General features: G+C 41.5%; 2 protein-coding genes across 4 annotated transcripts; one reads left to right on the top strand and one right to left on the bottom strand.

Annotated features, from left to right (window-relative positions):
* Positions 1-4235: 4235 nt before the first annotated feature.
* LOC104683981 (CDC42 small effector protein 2-B-like) lies at positions 4236-12952 on the bottom strand. 3 transcript variants are annotated; one of them, XR_005602779.1, is made up of 5 exons: positions 12409-12952; positions 10414-11004; positions 8789-8996; positions 8258-8359; positions 4236-7723 (listed from the first exon to the last, which is right to left on the bottom strand). XR_005602779.1 is itself a non-coding variant. In XM_010391132.4 (4 exons), the coding sequence occupies exons 2-4, from the start codon at positions 8840-8842 to the stop codon at positions 7649-7651; spliced, it is 231 nt and encodes a 76-aa protein (XP_010389434.1). In that variant the 5' UTR covers positions 8843-8996; positions 10414-11190; the 3' UTR covers positions 4236-7648. The 3 variants fall into 3 exon arrangements, 2 of the variants coding, with proteins under 2 accessions (XP_010389434.1, XP_010389435.1); XM_010391132.4 differs by lacking the exon at positions 12409-12952 and having other exon boundaries at positions 10414-11190; XM_010391133.4 differs by lacking the exon at positions 12409-12952 and having other exon boundaries at positions 10470-11190.
* A 492-nt stretch (positions 12953-13444) lies between these two features.
* Positions 13445-16426, top strand: LOC104684103 (nicotinamide riboside kinase 2-like). Its single transcript, XM_039557647.1, has 8 exons — positions 13445-13726; positions 13876-13966; positions 14381-14426; positions 14568-14754; positions 14992-15063; positions 15714-15820; positions 16025-16116; positions 16227-16426. Exons 1-8 carry the CDS (start codon positions 13701-13703, stop codon positions 16230-16232), a joined length of 627 nt encoding a protein of 208 aa, XP_039413581.1. The 5' UTR covers positions 13445-13700; the 3' UTR covers positions 16233-16426.
* Positions 16427-16501: the final 75 nt, after the last annotated feature.

Raw genomic sequence — 16501 nt, 5'->3', positions numbered from 1 at the left:
AACAGTTAACCAGATAATGGCACACTCTTACACAACTAATAATTCAGATTCTATGCAGAATTGGTATTTAAAAAAAACAGGTTAGTACGTTGTCCATCTGTGTGTTTCTATTTTGGTGCTGTTGTCAGAGTAACCATGACACTTTACGCCAACTACTATCTCTTCTTCTAAGTCTAACAAGATCTGGATGACAAACGAATACTGATTTACTTCAATAAATCTGCCAGTTTTGTGATCTCTAATGAGCTGTGGGTATGTACATTACACTGCATTTCAGGCATGGAAGAAGTGTTTCATTTGAATTGCAAGTGCGTAGCTGCTTCCAGGATCAGAATCCATGGCGGCCTGTCCTGTCCTGCCACATACGAATCCTTCTCCTTGTGTTCCCCAGGAAAACACAGCAATTTTTATTCTGTCAGCAGCTGGAAATAAAAAAAAAAATCCAAAATATCTTCTATTCCAGGGCTGTTCTCCTAATTCTAACATTGCATTAAGTGCTAAGTTATGTCTTTTCATAATGATCAGCCTCTTGGCTTTTCAGTAAACTTATCCCAACCTATCTGCCTTTTTCTGTTCCTTTCCCTGTATCTCCTTATGCAATCAAATTTACTCTTAAGCTTGAATTATTGTTTAATTCTGTTAATTTTGCATAAAATGCCATAAACAGAAGATCGTTCCTTCCTGGGTAGGCAGATGTGGAAGGGTGGCTACCAGTATTAGGTATTTTAGAGAAACATTGCTTAATTTTTAGAGGACTAAGATTAAGAGCAACTGGACTCTGTTTATCAAAGAGTTGTGTCACACAAAAATCAGAACGGGGGGATTTGGGGTTCATTGATCAATACACAAACTTCAACAGGATGAAGGAATTTTTAAAATATGTTAATTTCTAAGAACTAAGAAAGAGCACTGACCCAATACTGCACATATTTCTAAGAAATTTAGTAGGCAGTAGAGTAATAGGACAGAATAAAGCAGGCGATGAGGAAAAGGAAATAGCTTAACCAAAAAATATTTTACTCTATCCTATAAATTCTTTCAGTGCTTCATATTTTCACAGCTTTTTGGCTGGAGTCTGGAACAAAAGAGCAAAATAACACTGTGAAACCTCTTGATTAAATGGGTACAGGAAATGTTGTTGCTGAAACCTGCTGTCTCTGTGAGACAGGCACACGTGGCAGCGACAGGGACATGTGCAACAGCCTGATGGACCTGTTTCTCCTGGCAAGAGAGCGATCCAAAACATAGAAAGGACAGCATTTAAGAATTATTTATTAATACAAACACATGTTTAGCAACTTTTCCCCATGTACCAACAGCCTTATCTGAACACCAGTAAATAGTAATTTCTGCAAGGAAGAGATACCCTAGTTCACTGAATATTATAAAGCAGAGAGAATAACTAATTTAAATGCATTTTCAAGGTAATGTTTAAACTAGTTGAAAGAAACTGGTGAAAGCCTTACTCCTACACCATTATGCAGCAAGGCCCCATTAGCTACCTTAATGAAGCACTGTAAACCTTACTTTTGAATTACATTGTTAAGATTGTATCACACCCTCAAAGGAATTGAGTCAGATTTTAATATTCCCTGGTGGTAGAGACTACAAGGGTAAATGTGGGTAACTGCATTTAAAAGGGTATTTCACCATTAATCTGCAGCTTCAGCTCATGTTGAGTCTAACTTGCATATATTACATCCATTTTTTAAAAATAGATTTCCGACTAGAGTAAGTGCCATTGTAAGTAAGTGCCATGTCTTGCCAGATCTATGAATCCTTAATTAGACACAGCTCACTAATTACTGGTTATTAGGACAGTCTTCATTCACCTTTAGACTCAGGTAAGTTATGTAAAATGTACACATATTTCTTAAGCACCAGCAAGATCAGATGCATGTAAATACACTATTATATAAAAATAAAAATAATTCTGTAACCACTTTTTCTAGCTCTTTGATGAAGAAATATGAAATTAATTAGTCATCCACTTGTACAGGCCAATGTCAGCTTTAAAAGCACATCAAATTCTCTCCCAGTGATTTAAATGTAGATTTTAAGTCCATTTTTAAAATTTTCAGTAAGCCAGAGTAATCACACTAATTTCAGTCTAAAAGAACAGTTTATTTCCTTACACATTACTTAAGATGAAGGTCTAAATATATACATATATATTAAAACAGTAAAAGACATAATTCAGCTTCTTCTTTTGCCCCTGAATTAGGGTGGGCCCTTAATAATAATAGCCTTGGTTTTGTTCAGTTTGGATTCATATGCAAATATCAGAGAAAACTTAAAATTTGTTAGAATATTCTTCCCATTTACATTGTTTTAATAACAACAAAAAATTAAATAGGTTCACTGAATAAAGTAGCTTCAATACAGTTTTGTGGCCTTGATTTCATGAGTGATTTATTGTAGAGGCCTCAACAGACACCTCAAAGCTGTCGTTCTTGTCCAGCTGTTACTACTCTCTTAGATTAAAACTGGGTTAAGAGAACTTCCATTTGAATGAAGGTTTTGGGTATCATTTTAGGATATTGGTCATGCTAATGGGATGCACATGAACAGGATGTATGGAACAAGTGACAACCACAAGGTGTTCAGTAGCCATAATGCAAACCTTGATAAGCTGGGTTTAGGCAGTGCAGGCCAGGCCATGTGTGCCCTGTACACCCCACTCTCCCTGAAAGGGCACAGGTTTTAGTTAGGAGCTTGCTCATCTCTAAGTTCCCAAGTGACGACAGCAGTTGTAGTTCAGTGTCAAGCACCTCAAGTTGGGAGCTTTTTTGGCACAAGAACACATACTAGTAACATCCCTGTTTACTCAAAGTGCTTTCACTATTTTGTTTCGTCTTTCCATTCTCTACATAACAGCAGGAGAAAAAGTATTAATGGAATTTTGGTGTAGCCATGGTGAGTTTCCGGCATCTCAGCCTGCAGAGAGTCCAACAAACTATCACCCAAACTTCCTCAGGCACAAGGAAGTCTCATGACCTTTCACTCCAACCTGTCCATATCCTCCCAATACCTGGAATCTGAATATCAGATGGATCTAGTTAGTTTCCCTGAAGTTTTGCTGTGCAGTGGACCAAAGGCAGATACCCTTTTACTACTGCTATTTTGTATAAATGCTAGATTTTATTTGGTTTGTGTTCCTTTGGGTACAGCCAGCCTTGGCATTTAGAACATCTGCAACCTCATATATAGCAGAGGAAAAAAAGAGAAAAAGCCCTCTTGTCTTCCAAACATATATGTGACATCAGTCTGCAACTGCTGAAACCACAGCAACATTTTTGGGTGGCTCTGTACTTTCTGAAAACAGCTTTGTAAGCCACTGTAGGAAGAGGATGCTACCATTCATTAAAGTTATATTGGCAATCTATGTCTCAAAGTCCCAGCTTAGTCATGCATTTAAGTCCCTGATTTCCTCCATATACCAATTATGTACATATTATGGCTATTTTCCAACTGGTATCAAAGCTGCCTTGTGCACTGCAGATAAGAAACGTCAACATGAGCATGCTCTGCTCCCTGCTCCTTCCTCATAAATGTACACCACGTTGCCTCTCCATGCCTAAATCTCCCTCACTTCCATACCTCATTTTTTCTGTAGTTCCTGATCAGCCTGTTAGCCTCTTCAACACCTTCCCTGCAGTAGGAAGAGCTAAGCAATATCAAGGGGGCTTTATGCTTTCACACAGCAAAGTACAAAACTGGCTCAGAGCTGTGTGTGATCACAAGTAACTCCACAGCTTAAGGCTCAGCTGAGGAAGCAATTGTCTAACAGGCCAGTTCTTAGAGAGGACCTCTTCTGTACAGGATGAGAAACCTTTTACACATACACTGTAACCACATGAATATTAGCAGGAAAACTACTGATACAAGTACCTTGGGCCTTCTGTGTCAGACAAATTACTGTGTGTGAAGGAAGGACAGTTTATCTGCAGAAGTCCAGGCACCAGCAGCTTACAGCATCTCTTTAGGCACTCAGGACTTCAACTTTATAGGTAAGCAGCTAAAATTTTGAATTTCAAGCATTAACCACAAAGTATCTGGAAGCCTTGCAGGAACCCACTCCCCAGAGAATATCTTAACACCACTGTAAAACAGCACTGGTTTCTTCCTGTAGTTCCACAGAGATTATGAAAGGCAGACAAGATCATTCTTATCTTCAGCTGTTGGGTTTTCAGGGCGGTGTCACAGTGCTGACAGTAAAGTAAATCCAGACATGGTCAGGAGCAGCCATTTAATCGTCTTTCACTGACAGATTGGAGTTTCTTTTTTCAGTGTTACCATATATAGTAACATATAATGAATTTCATGAACATGGAATTTAACACTGTTGAATGGTGGTTATTCTTGCTGCCATAGTAACATTAAGGGTATTTATTAATCTCTTAACAGTTTTTGTCTATACAGAGTGGAAGCTACAAGAGCACCTGGTAGTCCAATATGGCAAGAGCATACAAAGGAATAGTACCACATGTGTGGGTTGCAAGTTATCATATTACAGGCTAAATTGGAGCATAGCATTGACACCCCATAACTGGTGTAAAGCTGCTCTGCAGGAGGTGAAAAGACATACTAGGCCATGAAAAAGACAAATACCTTTTCTATATACTGCCTATGGTTTTATGCAGCATTATGGGACAGTCAGTAAAGCCTAGCAGGAACATCAAGGCATAAGACAGCCAGAGTTGAAAATACCTCCCCATCCCGGATTTTTGTTTTTCAAGGAAGTAAACAGTGCTGACACACTGCCAGACTATATAAAAAACAGTTGATCCTGCTCTGCTTGCAAGTTATTTTACTTCTGATTAAAAAAGAAACCATAAAATGGCATCAAGTTGGAGCAGTAATGTTTCTTGGTTGTTTTGATGTAAGGTCTTCACAGCCTACAATGTAGATTAAAAGTTTGATCAATTGGTATTGTTTCTGTATTTTATTTCAGTCAAGCTCAAAAAACCACCAAACTCCACAATGGAGCAAGAGCTTGCATAGAACCGAGAAAACTTGATGTAAAACTATGCTCTCTAGTGGAGAAATTTCATTCTGTGCAATAAAAGTTCAAGCCATGCTGATCCATATACTTAGCCAACAGGTTTTCAGTGCAGAGAAAATATCAAGATCTCCCACAATATGAAAAGAGTGCAAGTGCCCAGTTCAACATATTTATTATAACTAAAATAGGCTCATACTGAGTTACATGACAGATTACAGGTACATAAGGTTTCTAAATATAGAACAAAAACTACCTAAGCCCTAGGACATGTGTTTATGTTTGTTAGATTTTTAAAAGTAATGACACTTTCAATGTAATAGCAAAACATTTCCTTTTAATGATGTTGCACTTTATTGTGGTCCTATATAATACTACATAGTCTGATGAAAATAGGTTATTAGTTTTATACCAGATAGTGCTACTTGGTTTACATAATCAAAACTAGGATTTTTCTCCAAATAAATGTTTAATAACAAATTGTCTGTTGATTTATTTTTAGAGAGACAAACTGAAATGATCACCAACTCCTTTATTTCTAGTTACACCACTAATTTTAAATCTACTGAGTGGTCCTTCAAGAAACTCTAACTTCTGTTCAATGTCTTTTCTTACAGTGTTAACAAAACAACCCATTTTCTTCATGACAACTGCCCTATCACAATTCTTCCTAGGCAGGTATAGATGACTGAATTAATTAACTCAGTATAATAGCAGATGAATTAGAATCTATTCTTTCAAACAACTTGGTCACTTTATGCTTCCTCTAAAGTATACAGGATGTAGTTTCTTTAAACTCTGCATCTTAACAAGGCTGTTAGAATATATCTGAAGTTAGAAGACAGAAATATAAAAGACTTGCAAAAGCTAAATGTACAGTTAACGACGCTAATTTTAAAATATATTTAAATTTGGTGTGCATTCTAATTCAAGAGTAAGAATCTAGCAAGACATGGGTATTAGATTTCTTTTATGTGGTTACAGAATGTTATGATCAGCTGTTGACTGTTACAGAAAGTAGTACTCCCTCTTCCTTTTTGGCCCTAAAAGATAAAACATGGGGGAGGGGAAAAGCTGTTTTTTCGAACATATACAGAAACACAGAGCTACCTTTCAAGTTTTAGTTTCCTGGTATACTCAGAAAAAGCAGTCTAACAATTCAGCAAAGCCAGCAACCTAGATTTAAGAAATATCACAAGCTACCAACAGAATAATACAAATTAAAAGATTTGCCGCTATAAGTTTCTTTAAATGGAAATAAGTTCATAACTGATCTTCTGCCTAGAGCAAAGGAAGAGTTTGCTGACTTCCAGCATAACTTGTGCTGATATAGCAGCAATTTAAACATTTGTATTTAGTAAATCCCATGAGAGCAAGCAGATTTCCTAAGTTTCTACAGTGGTAGTCATACAGAATTTTGAGTTGGGGAACAATTGTCAGTGATTGGGTAAAAGAAAAACCTAGTTCTGCTTCAGCAGTTTTGTCATATCACTTAATAGAAAGATGAATAAGAACTAAGTAGTAAACTGTAGTTTGAGTATGTCTAAATATTTATCGCTATTTATTTAAATATTTATGAAGTGCTGGAACTCTGCAAAATTCTGTTTCCATTTAATATTCTCCTGCAACTTTTCACAATATTCTTTAAATGTGTGTCCTTCACATGGCCGTATCACTTACACCGCATGCAAGAAAAAATTTATTTCATATAAAAACAGACAATCTTGAAAGGAAGGAGCCAGAAAGACAAGCAAGATATCCCTTGAAGTCCTGTGTGGTTACTGTTACAGAGAGGTAACAAAGAGAGACATCTTAAATATGTTTAGTTTAAAATTCAGTGGTAGGCATGCAAAACTAGCACACAGTTGTGAGCATCTTGTAGCACCACTGGAAGTTAACTGGTAGGTGAAATTAGCTGTGTTGTAGTAATAGCTGCCAGTCACAGCAGCGTGTGTGCATGGATGGGAGGCAGCCCAGTCACTTAGGGATACATTTCTTATTCTAAGTCTCATTTGAGAGTCAGAATGTTTGCAAAAGCTCCATTTTTAGATACAAAAGTGTTATTTTGGCAAGGCAGAAGTTTCACTGTGTTTCGCAGACTCAGCTAGCTATCTTATATTAGAGTTCATTCACCATCAAAGACATAAAAAAAATACCAAAGATTTATGCATTAGGTTGTAATGTATCTAAAAAAGAGGTCCAAAGTTATCTGACAGCCACAAGATCGTACTTAGCAACTCAGTTTAGCCCATGTAAGAAGTGAAAACATGCGATACCTTCCAATTAAATCACCTCTGCATTTCCTGAGAGGAGAAAAAGACAGATGCCAAAATCCCAGACAATTCATACTGACTTCCAATCCCATCTTACATGACAGATTTGAGAGGTTTTTGGGACAGAGCTAGGAAGTCATCCACAGTGACGAATTACAGTTGCTACTACAACACTACCATGACAGACCATTTTAAGGATAATTTAAAATAACTCCTTCAGAAGATATAGTGCAAAGAACATCAAAGCTTGTACTGACCTATTTCTAATTCAGGTACTCTCCCTACTCCATGATAACAAGGTTTTAGAGAATATGAAAGCACAGTCCAGGGGGTCCTCATAGGACAGAATAGATTTCAGCCTTCTCTCAGTTTCCTATATTTCAACAGTTGCAGAAGTGCCATTTGTGTAGCCACCTTTAGACTTCATGTGGTCCTGAATTGATACAGCCTAGGAAAAAAAGCTTATTAGGACATGCATCTTATACATTCTGGTTGCCAGAGCAATTAGTAAAAGCTTCAATTTGAAAAGGCAGGCGGGTCATATGTTTACAGTGCTGAGTCCCAACTGTAGTAGGGAGAAATAACAACTAAATCCAGGACTGTTAAATACTATTTTAAGTCAGCATTTGAGATACATTTTGCTATACAAAATCCACGTATTCTTACGTCCCTCACCCTGGCACAGCTTTGACTTTAAGGTGATCAGGTTCTAGTATCAAGTGCATCCATAGAATCTCATCATGTGAAAGATGGGTTCTCATCATGTGTAAAGATACTGAGGAAATGAGCACTTCCTGCTAAGTGTATCTCCCACACTATCTCATGTTTACAAACCAAAAGTTCTGTTCTGATGCTATTCTACTGATTAAAAAAAAAAAAATCAGATTTTTCTCTCTCTTACAATTAGCTAGTATTTCATTAGCTCCCTGCTCTACAGGTTACTGAGGGGAGATTTGTGCTTTTCCCAGAGGTGCACACTTACTGAGGAATAGTCACCACTCATCTCTCTGGCCCCGACGTGCGCCGTGTGTACGAAGTTCATTGGCTCTCCTATCATATTCCGGTCCAGTCTCCGACGCCTCTTCTATGAGACAAAAAGATATCTTAGGTCTCTATTCAGAAAACATCAGCAGCTTTCAGCCAGAAACAAGTAGCCAAGATAAAAATAGATAGCCAGTACTGACCCGTAATGACACCTCATAGCAACAGGGCTGAAGTTTCAGACTGTTTGCAGTAAGACATGATGAAAGTCACTTTTATTACTGCTAATTGAATTTTAGCAAAAGCTTTCTTTAATATTGGAAAGTCAGGGCCTGAAAACTGCAAACAGTCATACAGTCTAAGTTTCTGGCAAAGCACACAAAGTTCAAACATAGTTTAACAGGACTGGTTTTAGCTTTTGCATTACTTTGCCCAAACTAATCAAAACAACAGGAAAACGAAAGCATTTTCCACGTAACTGAAAGACAAAATTTCAAATCTGATAAAGGGTGGCAGTTGTGCATCCACCTACCGGCGGGGGCTGTTCACCATTGCACCAGTTAAAACAAACCAGGAACTCAGTCATTTTATTTCTCAGTAGGTAATAGGCCTTGTGTAATTATTTCTCTGGGAGTTCAAGCAGTACAAGGACCAAGATGCAGTTCCTAGAGTGAGCTTAGAAAGGAATTGCTTGTGCAGGTTCACTGGTAGAGATCACAGAATGCATCTTATAAGTATACCTGCAAAGAGATTATTATTTAAATTCATATTAAAATATATCAATGTTTTATAAGAGTTATTGAGCAGTAGGCAGTTCATAAGACTAAACCAAGACTATTACATTTTTAAACATATCTGTAGAGTAGAGAAGCATCAATTTAAAATTAATTCATGTTCATGTCAGAAATCAGGGTTAAGAACTCTCCATATTTACTCACAGAGAGTAGTGTAAGTTCTTTACAGAAATGTAATAAAAACAATGCTAGAATTAAGTCAAGTCTTGTTTAACAGTCCATGATCTGGTTGCAAGCAGAGCTAACCAATACTTATGAATTATTTACTGTTTTGCAAGAAACCAGCTTTGAACAGATTGACCTTTTAAGATTTACAAACTGAGGCAAAAGAAAGTTTCGGCCTTACATATGATACAGTTACTCTTCTTAGATATGGAAAAGCTCAAAGCAAAGAGCCTTCTACAACTCCAAATAGCCCTTAAAAGAGAAGAGAAAAGCCGTGCATACCAGCAAGAGAAACCATTCATCAGAGCTTAGAGCTTCCCAGAATGTATAAAAATATTAACATAGCAATCCTGAACTGGAGACACAACCAGGAAACTCACTGACTCTAAGTGCCCTGAAGCCAGGACACAGCCCAGCTTTTAGTAGTTACTGACTTTTTTTTTAGTAAACGTATCTTCCTTCAAATCAAATCATGGGTTACAGAGTAGACTTTAAAATTAACTTTTTCATACCCCAAATCATTAAAACAATATTACAACATGTTCATTTAAAGGAAGTTTTGTTACTTTATTAAAGCTTACAGCGTAACAGAAGGTATAGTTTCATCAATTCAGTCTTCCTGAAACCCCACTAAACCTTTCACAACCAACCAGCAGAAGCTTCCTCCTTCATGGGCATTTCTTCTGTAGTCCCACAATTATGTAATTAGCACATCTATTTCTTTCACCTTTGTGGTTTTCTAACATTTCATCACGTCTCACTTCAAGCAGATTTCTTAAAATTTCTGCCATTTATCTTTCAAAGTATTTGTTATGTCTGCCCCTTTGTTTTAGGTAGCCTATAGGATACATTTCTGCAGAATGTGTCTTACGCCACTCCAGTTTATCCTAAGTGGTTTTAACACAACTCGTTCTCTGCCTCAATTATCATTTTTCACCTCATGCTCTCACAATGGTCTTTATCACCACCAGAAGGGACAGTGGTCCACACAACCATAAAAACATGCAGAAGTCAAAGCTTTTGCCAGCACCTCACATTAGTTGCAGATTTTTTGGGTTTGTTGCATGTTAATGAGACCCCATCAAAGATAAGATTTTCTTTAAAATCATGAAGTGTGTCACCCCCCAGAGATCCCCTATTTTGAAAGCAGACTGACTGAGACACCATGCCCATCCCAAAGCAACAGCTGAACGCCTACCGTCCTCCTGCCGCACCCCCATTTGTCCATCTCCCTCCGTGGGGCTCCGCGCGTACCTCGGTGCTGCCCGCTGCTCCCGGAGAGTCCTGACGGGATGGTGTGTCCTCATTCAGGCGCTGGCACACACCCAGCTCCCGTCTTGGCAGCTTCAGCACATTTACGGTTCATATTCCTGGGTTATAATTAATCCTGTTGGCTAAGCAGGAACGCTCCGCTGCGCTCCCGTGCCCTGCGGCGGCTCCTCCGCTCCGGGAGGTGCTGCACAAGGCTCGTGTGCGCTTCACGCGTCCCTACAGGTGTCAGAAACGCAGAGCCGAGGCCAAAAATAGAGCCCTGCTTTGGCGTCAGATTTGTGCAGCCGTGCAGTTTTCTCAGCACTCTCCATGCAGCCTGTGGCTCACTTCCACCCCTGCGGCAGCTCTGCAGGTGTCCTGCTGGCACACAGCGTGCTGAACGCCTTCCTGTTGTCTTTCACATCAGAACGCTTCTTTTCCTCTGCATGACTCAGAGAATCGTCCCCCAGGACAGGAATGTTTGTGCCAGGGCATGGGACACCACCTTGCTCCCAGACACTCAAGGTTTCCACACTAACTGGAAAAATTTTAAAAACATCTTAACGTTTTCAGGCTCACCCAGGACAAGTAAAAGCCAACAAGAATCCCCAAACCAAGGAGAAAACAACATTTTGTCACAGTTGGCACGCAGACCAGAACGGGACAATATCCTGTTGTTCTTTCTCTCTGTTTTTCACCATGGCAGCAGTATCATCGAGGCGAGGAGACAAAGGGCCTGGGAATGGCTAGCACTCGCAGACACGGATGCTGGATGCGCTGGCAGGATGCACAGCCCTGCTGGACCCCGGGGCCTTAAAGTGCCCCAGAGATTTGTGAATGTTGAGATAAACTTCCCTGAGTGTAGCAATCTACCACTGCTATGAATTAAAAGGTATTCAAAAATCTTCTTGTATTTTACTTACAAACTGTCAAGGGAAAATATTTGCTTGAATCAAACCAAAAGAATTCTCTTTGCATAGATAAGAGACGGATGATAATAGTGATAAATAACATCACTAAACGTATTTATTCTTCCCAGCTGGCCTTTAGACTCAAGGTCAGATCATGCAAAATCCTTGGCTCGAGCTGTTAGTGCAGACAACGAGGGTAGAGTTAGTGTGTATTGTCACACATTGGGCCCAGGCTGCCATCCCCCTGCCCCGAATCAGCGTTAAACTGGGATTACTGCTGGGCCCACTTGTTCTCATTTTTATTCCAGCTCTGTCAATACTGAGTTCATGCAAGAAGCAGTGCATTTCAGCCTAAATGCCTTGCTAAAAACCACCGTGCTTCTAATTTGTTCATTATCCCTCCTTTGCTCATTTGACATCAACATCACATTAAAATCCTCAAACGCTTGTATGTTTATATATTTGAATGACAAGCTGTGGCAAAAGACAGCAAAACTTGTATTTCAAGTATTAGTTTTGAGCATGAAACTTGAAGAGTACATCTTGCTTGGTAAAAGGTGAAGAGTACAAAACAATTACCAAGAATTTGGAAGAACCTTGGAGCCAAGCAGCTAAAATCCTGCTGTGGAGTGAGCTTAGCTGCTTGCAAGTAGCATCCTGATTTTACCAGTGTATGTACAGATTACAGTCTGAGTTTGGGATGCATTCCTCAAACTACATAATGATGCTGTTATGTAGCATAAATGTATATATTGGTCTGCCATCCTGGAGCTTCACAGAAAGCTCAGAGTAGGGTTTTAACTGAGCTCTTCAATAATCTAGGTGTGTAGGATTTTTAACCTAAGAAATTGGGGTGTGGGTGTGACTATGAGGACATCCTTCTTTCCAAAGCTAAGTAGAGAGACATATTTAAAAAATGACTCTTCAAAACCAAACCAACCAAACAATACCCCCACCCACCCACACACATAAAAACCCCCCAAACCACAAAGGCAGCTCTTCTATTTCAAAGTAAAAATGAGCTAAATTACCTTAATCTCAAAAGGAAAATAAAAATGTATTTCCAAATAAGCATCCATTCCCCCTCAAAAAAGAAAAAAAGTCAAGAGACTAAATTATGTGTTCTGTTTGGAAGTTAAAAACAACTGCAAAAGGAATCAACTGAGGTTTGCTTGCAGTCTTACCAGAAAAGAAAAATAGTAAGAATAATGAAAAGCAAGCAAATGGTTGGCAACACACCCACCACTGATAATGTAAGCACATTGAATGGATTAACTGGCTTGTAAATTACAAAATTAAGTGTTACTAAAAAAAAGCTATGATCATAAATTTGATCATAGCTATGATCAAAGCTATGTTCATCATAAAATCATCATTTTATTATCATAAAATGATAATAAAAGCCTTAACAAGAAAAGATAGAATTCCTCAGGCATGGTTGATGAGCAAACACGACTGCCAAGGAAAAGCATATGATGGAAGCAGGAAAAGCAGGGAACTGCCCTCATTTAGAGAGGGCTGCAGAAGAGAATCGCTCGGTGCCGAGCCGCCCCGGGGCCGCGCCGTGACCTTGCCCGCAGCGCTGCTCGCGGGGCCGGGGACAGCGGCAGGGGGCGCACTGCGCACCGCGCGCGCTCGCGGCCTTCCCTCAGGAGCCTCGCGCGCCGCCGCGGGGAGCCATGGCCGGTCGCGGCCCCAGCGCAGCTCCTCACTTCAGAACCGGGCCGGTGTCCGGAGCGGGACCCAGCCGAGCCGCCGGTAGGCCCGAGCGCCCGACCCTGCCGCAGCTCCGCCCTCGCGGGGCCGGAGGGAAGCGCGAGGCCCCGCGCTGCGCCGCCAGAGCCGCCAGGGGGCGCCAAACTCCCACATTTGCGCCCCCGCCCCTCCCCGGCGCGGAGGCCCTCGGGCGCCCCCCAGCGGCCGCGCTGTAACACGGCCGGCGTGAGTGAGCGCGCTCCGGCCAATCATCGCGAGCCGCCTGCGTCACGCCGCTTCCTATTGGCTGCGCGTCGGAGGCGGCCGCCCAATGGGCGCGGCGGCGCGCGAGGGGAAGGCGCGCGCGCGCAAGCACCGCCCCTCTTTGCGGAGCGCGCGGCGCGGCGCGGACCGGCCCTGCTGCTGCTCTGAGCGACCATGGCGCTGCCCAGCAGTTGACGTTTGGCTTCTCCCCTCTCCACCTTCTCCTCTTTCTCCGGCCCCTTCCTTCCCCCTGCCCGGGTCCCGGCTCAGGCACATAGACGGCCGGTACCGGAGACACCGGGTCCCCCCCCCGCCCCTCAGAAACAGGCAGTAGGAGTCGGGCCGGGCGGCCGCTGGACACACCATGAACATCATCATCGGCATCGGCGGGTGAGAGCCGGGACCGGGCGGGGGAAGCGGCTCGGGGTGCGGGACGGGCTCGGGTCTCTCATCCCGGCCCCTCCCGGTGCCGCAGTGGGGGTGGGGGGGTGGACACGGCCCCCACGTGGCGCTTCCCGACGGCCGCGCTCTCGCCGCAGGGTCACCAACGGCGGCAAGACCACGCTGACCCGCCGGCTGATGCGGGCCCTGCCCAACTGCAGCGTGGTGCACCAGGATGACTTCTTCAAGGTGAGCGGGCCCGCCGGCCCCTGCCGGCCGCGGGAGGGCGCGGGGTGACCCCCGCGGGCGTCCGCCCGCGCTGCTGGCGCGCTGCCCGCGGCTCCTGCGCCGCCCTGCCCGCGGCTCCTGCGCTGCCTGGCGGGGCCGTGCGCCTGCCGGATAAGTCTGCGCTATAGCGGGTCCCCATGGCTTTCCGTGGAGCGCTGTGCTCGTGTCCGTGGGAAGATAGAGGAGCAGGCTGCTTTATCTGAGCCTCGTACTGCTGGTTTATCTGCATGCAAAGGAACCTGGTGGAGGGTTAAGATTCGCCTTCGTAGCTTCAGGGTTTGCATCTTGAATCTTGCTTTGAAAGGGGTATTAAGCTTCTCAGTAGCTGTTCTGACCAAGCAGGTTTTTTTTTTTTTTTTCTTGTTACTGTTTCAGCCCCAAGATGAAATAGAAGTTGAAGATGGGTTTAAACAGTATGATGGTAAGCCTCTGTTAGTGTTATCAAAGCATAACTCAAAAACTTAAAGAGTATTTTGATTCTTTAAGTGAACTGTTCTGCACTGACTGCATTATTAGATTATATTTAATTACTTCTTAATAATAGTTGTCTGTTTTGTCTTAGTGATTAGTGCATTAGATATGGAAGCTATGATGAGTACCATAAATGCTTGGATAAAAAACCCAGTCAAGTTTGAACGTTCTCATGGGATCAACAACACACTGGATACTCAGATCTTGGAAGATAAGGAGGGAGGAGATGAAACAGTCCACATTCTTATTGTTGAAGGCTTCCTGCTTTACACTTACAGGTAATCAATTATGCCTTCATACATTTTGATTTTTACATTATTTTATGTGATGGGCAAGCCTCCAGGGGAATAAAACTACCTGTTCTAAACCAGGAATTAACAGCTGGCATTAACTACAGCCAAGTTTAGGTGTCACAAGTCTAAAGGTCACTCTAAGTACAGGAAATAGGTATAGTTGTACTTTTCTGGGTTTTGCTACTAATTAGTTGAGGTGTAACCAACACGTGTCTCTTTCAGGCCACTGATTGATGTGTTCCACCATCGGTACTTCCTTTCCATTCCATATGAAGAGTGTAAAAGGAGAAGAAGGTAAGTCTGAGTTCCCTTGCTAGCCAAATAACATCTTACTCCATTCAAGACTTGGTTTCTCTGAAGATTTTAGATGAGAAGGAATAAAGGCAAATGTAGCTGCTGTGTTAGGAGACTGTAGCTTCCTTCTGACCTAAAATTTCCTACCAAACTATTGTGTTGTGTATGTAATGCTCAGTTTCTGCACAGACCTTTTACTAGGCTTTCTCCCCTGCTGGTTTTCCAATTACAGAGTTCCCAGATCTCACACTACTTGAGGTTTTACATTTGGCTGTATGTTTGCACACATACAGTGTTCTTACTGCAAATGAAAAGTATTAATGTTACATTTCAAGAGGAATAAGCAGACAGCTGTTTTACCCAGAGTTCTGCTAAAGCTTTTAAGAGCTTATTCATCACTATTTAGATCAGTCGGTCTTAGGAACTCTCTTTGCATTTTGAACACTTCGGGCCTGCACATAAGATTTCAACTTACTTGCATAACTTGATGCTTGCAGCTCTTGCTAACTACTAACTTTTGATAAGCTCAGAAACCAAACTGGAATCAATGGGCTCAGGCTAATGTGTAGAGAAACCCAGTGAAGGAGCTGTCATTTCCCTGAACTGTCACTTGACTACTTGTGAGTAACAATACCTTCCTTAATTTACAGTTCAAGGAGTTACACTGTACCAGATCCACCTGGATTGTTTGACGGCCACGTTTGGCCTATGTATGTAAAGCACAGGAAGATAATGGAAGAACTTGGAGTTGATGTGGGTAAGTCTTTAATGACAAAAGCACTTTGAGATTGCTTTTCAAACCTGTGCAATACATTCTGGTTAGATGCATGAGAGGAGTGAATGAAGCAGGTGGAGGGACTACATTTCTCTGATACCAGTTGGGTGCATGCTTTTTAAATTAGGATCTGACTACCTTAGAGAGACATTCTATTATTGCTCTCTTATTTTACTTTCTTTTAAGTGCATTTGAATGGGACAAAATCAAAGGAGGAGCTGTTTAATGATGTGTATGGGCAGATCCAGAATAAGATTGAAGAACTACTTAACACCCAGGTATATGTTCATGTTTGTACTTAAAATTCAAAGGCAACCCTTTTAAAGCCTGTGTTGAAAAAGCATGAAGCTGTAACTTGAAATATGTTCACATTTATCTTTCTGTTTAGAAATAAGCTGCTGCTGCTGATTCTTGCAAGTGAAGATGATTCCCGTTTGCTCCACGCTGTCTACCTGACTGCCTCTAAAGTTCCAGCTTCTGTGAAGACTCAACTCTTAAATTCAACTTTATTCAACCTTTCCCTTGAAAACTGAGTTCTATATGGTCATAATTAAAAAGCACTTCCCCCTTGTCTGTGATTTCAGTCTAGTATGTGTTCTGAGGTGATTCTTTTTGTGATGTTCTTAGTGTCACAGGTTAAAAGATTATAGTGGAACTGATGTG

Source organism: Corvus cornix, chromosome 10 (assembly GCF_000738735.6).
Source record: "Corvus cornix cornix isolate S_Up_H32 chromosome 10, ASM73873v5, whole genome shotgun sequence".
Taxonomy (NCBI): Eukaryota; Metazoa; Chordata; class Aves; order Passeriformes; family Corvidae; genus Corvus; species Corvus cornix.
The sequence above is the reverse complement of the archived record's forward strand: the minus strand, read 5'-3'. Positions and strand labels throughout refer to the sequence as shown.